Raw genomic sequence first — 9,003 nt, 5'->3', positions numbered from 1 at the left:
GTACATGGCACATAAGTTGTTTCTTATGGATGGTCTTGAATGTGCAACTCGTATCAATGAATGATCCAATTGAGTGGTGTGGAAATGACACGCGTTTCATTAATTATTTTTGCAGTTAGCAAAATATAAAAACTAGACTATGCTTAGGTTGAAGTCTAATTGATTAAACCACGCGCAGAGCATATCATGTGATCAGAAAACTATATATGGCAATTCACCCCTTTGTATTCACCTGTTACGTACCTGGGGAAATGTTGAACGCTGACGGGAAATAAACATACACAACAACGTACAGTATAAGTATAATACACATGAAAAAGTTCCACTGCATCCCATGCTTATCCTGTCCCACATTCTCGGGTTCGACTACAGTTTTTAGACATTCTCACTCTTTTTGTGAGGTTTGATACAATTTGGACCTACCTGTACCTTATATTTTTTGTAAGAAAAATCAACTGTGTCATATCTACAACTGATGAAGGTTTTCGTAATTATTCGCCTTCGTCTACGTTGGCTAAACGTGGCTAAACGTTTTTTAGAAACTATAACTTTCTACTTCTCGGTTGAAAGCAATATCATTTTGACCGTTTGTTTTGCGTCAGAGTTATGTAACACAGCATACAGATGCACTATCCCATCGAGTGTTCTGTAAACTCTAATAAAGATATGGAGGAAGGAGCAAATTCAAATGCCGCACCTTAAGATTGGTCACTTAACGTCAGACATTTGTGTTTAAAGTGGAATGTAAATAAAGTACTGGCAGATGTAGGTTGAGTGAGGGCCAACTCTAGTGTTTCAGCGGGGTGAATGGCCGGGTAAGGAATGTAGAGTATTCGTGTATGCATGACGCCGCTGGCCAGTTGGACATTTGACATTATGTAATGTTGCTGGAGAAACAAAGGTGATTTGTATAGGAATATATGATTGTGTGCTGACACAGTGTTGCTGGTACTCTGTATGTAAATAGTAAAAATCTTTGACTATTTTAAGGGATATTTGCAATGTCAATCACACAATCATGTCACTACCTGGTGCACTGGATGCAAAAAAAATTGTGACAGAAAAGATCGAGACACGCATGTTTTGGTTACAGGTATTTTCAGGAGCTATGTTATTGACAACCTACGATGTAGGGGGGCAGATGGACGATAACTGTGAAGAATAAAGGCCAAACTGAACCAGGAGGATGAATCATCTAAAGTATAGCATGACGTTTTTATATCTTCATAATTACTAGAGAACAATGTTATTGTTGTCTCTGCTACTCTCTCATTCTCATTGGAAAATAGTCCCAAGTGCTTGTCTTCTACCTCATGAATAGTATCTCATCCCTATGAACAAACATTGTGTTACAAATGTAGCTTTCCTCCCTGTAAATGTTCTAGTTGGATATCTTCCATTTGTACTTCTGGGAGTCTGTGATGTCAGTACTAAAGATATCAATCAATCAATCAAGCTTGAAGAGATCACTGATGCTTGAAGTAAGTACTTGTAATTTCACTGTCATACATTTTGTAGTTCCTAACAAAGGACAGTTACATGATCATGTACATATGGCTGAAGAGAACCTACTGTTAATCTAACACTACTAAACACCTAACTTGACTTGACTTGACTTGACTTGACATTGATATTTATTTATAGCTATATACTGTCATTCTATTAGCTGTAAAGAAAATATACTTGTTGGTCATAGATGCCCATCATCATAACTGAAATGTATGCAATTCATACAAACAAGGTAAAAACATTAGAATATATAGAGCACAGAACTCCAAATTGAATACTGCTTAAAATTCCTTGTAAGAAGGAAAACTATGCTTCATGGATGAGAACTAAGCAAACAATACCCCAATATAGTCAAAGCACATCTGTAACTAAGAGCACCAAGGACTCTTAAACCATTATTGAACATCTGGCAAGATACTGCAATACAATAAATTGATTAATACCTGCATTGCCACAGCATTGAATGCAACATCAACATTTTACACACTAAGCACTTTTAGGAGATCCACCAATACTTCACAGTATGTAATACATGCATTCTTGCCAAATTATTATATACATACTATTTTCGTGCTAAACTACCTACTGCAGCACATTTATTATCCTTCTATAGAGATAACATATATTGCACAAAGCATAAGCTAATATTACTTACAGCTGCATGGATGCCTGCTTGCATGTTTTCAGATTGTGCTAGTCATTCCTCAGCACATGGGGAATTTGACAGTCAACAGTTGACGGGATCTGCTTTGAAAGTTTGATTATCCATTACAACAATATTTATCACTATGTACAACACTGAATGACGTTATGAACATAATACTGTAAGTGAAGTGCTTGTTCATGAGCTCACAGTTCTAAGGCTATCCTCTTCCTTTCCTGCAACAAGATTCTGGGTCAACAAACAAGATATGAAAAATGTAGAGCAAGAGTAAATAACTTAAGACTGTGGCACAATGTAATTGTGCTTCTTGTCTCTTGCCCACTTTGATTGCACTATTCTCAACTTTCTATCTAAACCTTAACAATACAATGCTTACCAAGGTAATAGCAGCTTAATGTACACACAAGTTTCCCTAATTAAGATGGACTACGGATCTGTATATTTTTGTGTGGTGTGCAGGACGGTGTCTGCTGTCACAACATCTCCCAGTCATCAGTGATGTCCTCTGCAGTGCCAGCCTGCGCTCCTTGTGGGACCTCCTGCTGCCTCAGAACAGCCTTAATGAAGCGCTGGTAGATGTGGCCGTCCTTGTTGATGGCCCACAGCTCATCATCAGGAGTGACTGTGGAAAACAGAGGACACAGGGGATTGGTACACATAGAGGACACATGCACTTACTTTGTCTATCTACTCCAAGTCACTATAGTCCATCTTTGTCAGCAATTTGATTTTGCCACCCACGAAGAAAATCTATTCAAGAAGCCACTATCCATCCTCAGCTCAACACACCTGGCATCATTTCTATTGGTCTCAACTGCAGCAGCAGCAACAACAGAGGTTCCTGACTACAACATCAACATGCACATAAGGCTGTACATGTACTTGGTTACCCACCGGAAATGAAGTCAAAGTTGCCAGGCACTTTTTTCCAGTAGTCTCCCATGGGGTTGTTCTGGCTGATGCCATACCTGCAGGCGATGTCCCCGTTAGGACAGAGGGCCCACACTGCAGTGTTACTGATGCACAGCTGCTGGGCTGGGGTGCCTGGGGAGAGGGGTGTAGGCAGTGGAACAGACAGAAAATGGAGGAGCTTTCATCAACAGAGGAATTCATACATGTAAGTTATTAACACTGTCACAAATAAAACGATTATCCAATACCTCAATGAAAAACTGACAAATTGTTTATCTGTCTCAAAAGCCTTCCTCACATCATAAAGGAGTGGAAAAACACATCAGCTAGTGATGATCTTTTCCCAAAGCTTACAGGTCTTGGTGGAATGAAAATGTTGTCCAATACTTGTCAGAAATATCATGTGTTGTCAAGACTGTCTGCTAGAATTCTGGGCTGTCAACAATTGTATTGACCATGCTAGAAGCTCTCTATGGTTCAGAGAAAATGATAAACTGCATTATTGCTGTACAAATTCGCTGACCTTCAACAGTACAGTGTAAAGAACAACGTACCAGGAACAAGCTCCCAGGAGGTGCCAATTGGCAGATGACTGGTAACTTCCTTCCTGACGTAGACATTTTTCCTGTTGTCCACGGCCCACACCAGCCAATCAGAGGGACCACACTCCACCTGGGTGAAGTACGTCCCCAGACCCTGCAGATAAACGTGGAAAGCTTAGTTAACTTTCCCTCTACTTAGGCCGCCTTTTTGCATCAAAAGTTTACTGGTTACAGCAGTAGCAGCAGGGAAAATAGTTAAGGGCAGCTTAGAAGTACAATGCAGAAACATTACATGTCTTCCTCAAAGTAGTGTCCAAAGTAAGCTTGAAATAAAAGGCTGAGGGTTAAGATTTTATTGAAACAGTAAAACTTGATGACCCTCCACCAGTGACACCACCACCACCTGACCAGGTGCATTTCTCACCTTCTCTGGCAGAAGTGTGCAGGTGGGGAAAGGCACATGTACCTGTCTGTCCAACTGCAACAGTAAAGTATATTTATTTATTTATTTATTTATGAAGATTTACCACATTTGTGGAAGGATTGACATAACAGGTGACTACCACCTTTTCAAAGATGTCAACCCCGAGACCAGGCTGTAAGGTTTGAACCACTCACACCGGGAAGGTCCCCTACTCTTTTCGATAAGTGCGGTGGGTTCTTTAACGTGCGTGGGGTGTGACTCTCCCAAACACGGGACCTCCATTTTACGTCCTATCCGAGGGACGTCCCTAGCCAAAGCTAGGTACTCAAGTGAGGAAAGTCGTGTAAAGTACCTTTCCCAAGGGTACAACGTCGGGGCGCATGTTCGGACTTGTTCGGGTACGACCCGGAATCGAACCCGGGTCCCCCCGCTTCGTAGTCCAGTGATGTACCACTACACCACACGACGCCACTGAAGTATAGTCATGACTTGAATAATCAAGAGGGTTGATATTATCTTTTAAAAAGTCAATATGTCAGTACTGGTATCTGTGTTGAAAACACACATTATACAATATGCTGAACCTGTATTGCTGCTCAGGTATAAAACACATACATGAACATATCACTCAGTATATTGTACAGTAGGTTTCTGCAGGCACTGACCTGAGGCTTGCCTTCAATAGGGATCCATGCAGGGTTAAGGCAGGTAGTGGAGGGGGGCTTGGCTCCCAGTCTGAAGTAGATGTTTCCCTGTGTGTCACAGACCCAGACACACTCTGTACCACAGCTCACATACCCAATCTGGACATCTCCTGTGGAGGAACAACAGACTAGAATTAGGCTAGTCATGTATCATGATGAGAATCCCTACAGGCTGCATGATTCCACCAAGAAAAGGTCAATATGTTACTTTAGTGCTCAAAATTTGAAACAACATTGCAGTTTGCATAACAACAGTATGGCATGAAAGCCATACCAACACCTCATAGCGAATAAAATAAATAATTATAAACAGATTACAGTATTTTAACTCCGTCAGAGATATTTGCATGACTATCATTTTCACACAGTTGTTAAAATGTGTTGAAAGCCTGCCTCACCCAGCTGACTGAGGTCCAGGTCTGCCCAGCGAGCGCCCTGTGGACAGTGCATGCTGATGCCATCCCTGATGTACAGGATCCCTGAGTTACTGAGGGCCCACACCGCCTCCTTACTGGAACTCATGTACTGCAGGTAGACGTCGGGAGGGGGGCGGATCATGGTGGGCTTACGACTGCCTGGTGGGAAACAGAACACCTCACCATTCCTCTGGAGGGCCCACAGAAGGCCTGGAGAAAACAGTACATATCAGAGATGTAGAACAGATATTCAGCTTCTGAACTGATTGGATGACAATGAATAGTATTTCTACAACATATGGTAGCACTTGCATTTCCACTTCTTCATTCCACGAGTGACAAAGAATGCATACACTAGAAAGTTCAGAATATACACTTACGCTAAAACTTAACAGGTGTACACCTATCTAACACTGTATCTGTCTGTACAAACCAGCTCACCAATAGGAGCAGCCCCGGCTCCAGCTGCCACCACTGTCCAGCAGGTCGACTGCGGCAGGCCTACAGGGGGGGCCGGACGCCACATGGTGCCTGTACACAACAGAAGAGGTGTGTATTGCAGTATCTAATATTCTTCATTTACAGTTGCTCATTTCATGAAATAAACAGTGTTACAAGTTTGCATGCTTAATCCATGACTATGGTTAGAAAGCACACCATCTTAGTACTCAGAGTCTCCTTTTTTCTGTCACTCCTCTGTCATTTCCAGACATGTCAGACAGTAGAGGTCCTGTACCTGTGAGGTTGCCCCTGGAGACATGTAGGTTGTTCTTGCTGCCGGCGACCCACACCCCTGAGGAGTTGGCTGACACCAGGTGAGCCGTGTGGCCCTTCAGCCAGGCAGACACCTTGTCCACTACTGGGTTGTGTGTCTCCACCAGGGACAGGACAGACTCCAACATGGACGGGTCTGTGATGAGGTACTCACTCATGGACACCTGGGGAGGGGGATATTATATAGTATTACAATGTCATCATGTTCCTGACAATATAAAAAAAACAAAATCAGGCTTAAGTGGAACTTTCATTTGGGATACTTACTAGTAAAGACAAAAATTTGAAGATCATGCAGAAACATTGTACATGTATTAGCCATGGTAAGAGTATTCTGGACACATAACATACCTGCCACCATCTCCCCTCATCTCCCATTGGTGTTGCCATGGTAACACCAGTTCTGAACCACATTTGTCCCAAGTTATCCACAGCCCAGGCCAGGTTCTTATCTCCCAGTGCTAGCTGGGTGATGGAGATGGCATCAGGCTCACTGGATGGAGGAAGGAAACATATACATGTGTACAAACATTGTATAGATTTAGAATGTAATCTAAATCAAAACAAATCATACTGCCTTGAATTCTACATACATGAACTAAGGTTGACTGACAATAAACACTGGTGCAGAACGGTGCAGTATGGCAGCTCAAGCTATAATTAAACCTTAAACTGTCCTTTATATTGATATCTGTCTGTTAAGAGATATATACAGGTGGCCTCAAAACACATTGTGTTTGTGGTTGAAAGCAATATGAGAAGATGTGGGTGCACAACAATACCAGAAGACTACATGTACATGTACATGTTTGACAATCCCCTCACCTCTGTTTGTCTTCTATCCACGCAGACCCCTCAGGATGCTGCTGTGTGATTCCTGTCCTCACCAGAACCTTCCCCTCATTGGTCAGCACCCAGACCACATGGTTACAGGCTGCCACCTGCACCAGGTCCTTCCTGGCGCTCACCCGCTCCATCTTACTGCAGGGCCTGTCCTGGGACAGGTTCTTCTGTACAAACAGCCCGTTACTCCTGATGACCCAGGCTGCTGTGCTGTCCACACACAGAGTCAGCACGTCTGTGGCGGCTTCATACCATCTGGAGCCAAACGGCGTCTTGTGCGTGGTTTTTGCGCAGGCATATGCCACGTTGTTCTTCCCGTGAACCCTCCACAGAATATTTCCAGTCGACGACACAGAAATCAGCTTCCCAGGCTGTTCCAACTTCTTCCAGGACAGACTGGCTCCCATGATTGGACTGTAGTAGATTCTCTCCCTGTTATCCACCACCCAGATGTGTCTGTCTGACACTGATAGCGAGGTTATCTGAGTTGGGACCGTGTACTGCATCCAGCTGTCTGCCACTTTGGGCTGCCCTGATGGCATTGTGAGTAGACTGGGGGGTTCTGTATCATTCTCCTGCCAGCTTGAGCCTTCAGACATCGGAGTGGTCACACTACTTTTGGAACTGAGGTCTGAAAAGGTGGAGGGAGAGCGAGCCACTCCTGTTCCATATATGTCCACGTCCTCTAAATCATCAGTGGAAAAATCAGTTCCTTCACTCTGTGCCATCACACCTCGAGGCATGACCCCTGCCTCTCTGATGACCTTGACTGTGCTGTTTGCCCTGTCCTTCTGCATCTTGGCAAAGTCTGTGCTGCCAGCTGTGCTCTCTCCATCAGCTATCTCAGCCTGTGAGCCACTCTCCGGGTATCTGTTGTCCTTTTCCATGTGGCTAAAATATGGCTCTGCAGAATCATCTGAGCCCACATAGACATTCAGACTGTCATCCTCCCCTGCTGGAGATGTTACTGTGTCTTGTACTGTTGTCTGCTCACTGCTCTCACTGCTCTTCTCCTTCTCCTCCTCCTTCTCTTCCTTATCCCCAAGTACCTCCACATTTGCTGCCTGATTGGTCGGTTCGGAGTCACATGACTCTGCTGGGGCATCCTCATTGGCCTCTTGGATGGAGTAGGAGGAGCTGTGCAGTACTTTGTCCAGGTCAGTCATGCTGGTCTCATTGGAAGCAAAGTAAGCCTCAGTGGCCTCTGCGGCAGATGAGACAGAGCTCTGGGTGTCCTCACGGCGCACACCAGGGGGCCTGCAAGGAAACATGCCAACAATTCTCTTATCTGCATGAAATTTCATTTGTCATTCCAAAGAACTGTTCTATAGAATCATGCAATGAAAAAGTGAGCAAAAACAAGTATATCTGTAGATATAAGATGGATATAAAAAAAGAAAAGAAAAAAGTCAAAGGTTTGAAAAATGCTAGAAAATCTATCATCACCTCACCCAAACTTTTATGAGAGCAGCATAGAATAGCACACCTACAAAGAAACCATTGCTAACCTGGTTGATGTGGGGCTGCCTGGAGGAGAGTAGCTGTCCTGGCTGTAGGTGGACTTGTACAGGCCAGGCTTGTCCTGATGCACTGTGGACAGGTCCTGCTCAGACTGGCTCTCACTCAGGGTGTTCAGGTCTCTCTGAGCCTTGCCTAAGGACAAACACATTCATTTCAATACAATTAGCATTGTTCATTTCAATACAATTAACATCTGTGTCAAGACATTCCCCCACAACAGTACCGTTTACAGAAAATGATTGTCAGGAAAACTATTGTCATTGCTGCAGTTGTTTACAATGTCATAGCAGAACCATCTACATGTATACAAAATTTCTAGCCTGTCTCCTGAAATTGAAGCCAATGCTAACATGTATTACACACAACAATCAACAATACAATCAACAACCTTGCTTTGTCTTTTTCTTCTTCTTCCTTGTTTTAGGTTGAAACACAATGTCGTCACACCCTTCTTGGTTGATCTTCTCTAACTTCTCCAGGAAGTCTGTCCTCATCTGGCGGTTCTTCTCGGACAGGCTGGCAGAGATCCTGGCCATCTCCTCCACATCCTTGGTGAGAGACTCTGTGTCGTCATGAACTCCTGCATTATCATCGTCCAGGTTGGACTCATCAGCCTCTGATGCTGAAGCCAGATGCTGCTCTGCCGACTCCAGTAAGGACCGACATCTGGAGTCAGGCGTCAGCACCTCTGTCT

The 9,003-nt window shown here is 43.7% G+C and overlaps 1 protein-coding gene across 1 annotated transcript in view; it reads right to left on the bottom strand.

The window, feature by feature from the left end:
* Window positions 1–963: 963 nt before the first annotated feature.
* LOC109470933 (tectonin beta-propeller repeat-containing protein 2-like) overlaps window positions 964–9,003 on the bottom strand; it is a 13,775-nt gene continuing 5,735 nt past the window's right edge. Inside the window, exons 7-18 of the mRNA XM_019770030.1 lie at window positions 8,698–9,001; window positions 8,297–8,441; window positions 6,771–8,045; window positions 6,297–6,438; window positions 5,908–6,109; window positions 5,613–5,702; window positions 5,154–5,381; window positions 4,717–4,865; window positions 4,052–4,105; window positions 3,640–3,781; window positions 3,068–3,217; window positions 964–2,795 (exon numbers count right to left, since the gene is read on the bottom strand). Coding sequence (XP_019625589.1) covers window positions 2,647–2,795; window positions 3,068–3,217; window positions 3,640–3,781; window positions 4,052–4,105; window positions 4,717–4,865; window positions 5,154–5,381; window positions 5,613–5,702; window positions 5,908–6,109; window positions 6,297–6,438; window positions 6,771–8,045; window positions 8,297–8,441; window positions 8,698–9,001 — 3,030 coding nt within the window. The 3' untranslated portion in view covers window positions 964–2,646. The remainder of the gene's footprint in view (window positions 2,796–3,067; window positions 3,218–3,639; window positions 3,782–4,051; window positions 4,106–4,716; window positions 4,866–5,153; window positions 5,382–5,612; window positions 5,703–5,907; window positions 6,110–6,296; window positions 6,439–6,770; window positions 8,046–8,296; window positions 8,442–8,697; window positions 9,002–9,003) is intronic.

The sequence above is a fragment of the Branchiostoma belcheri genome, unplaced genomic scaffold (assembly GCF_001625305.1).
Source record: "Branchiostoma belcheri isolate BF01 breed outbred unplaced genomic scaffold, Haploidv18h27 scaffold24, whole genome shotgun sequence".
Lineage (NCBI taxonomy): Eukaryota > Metazoa > Chordata > Leptocardii > Amphioxiformes > Branchiostomatidae > Branchiostoma > Branchiostoma belcheri.
Note: the sequence above shows the minus strand (reverse complement) of the source record. Positions and strands in the feature narration are given on the sequence as shown.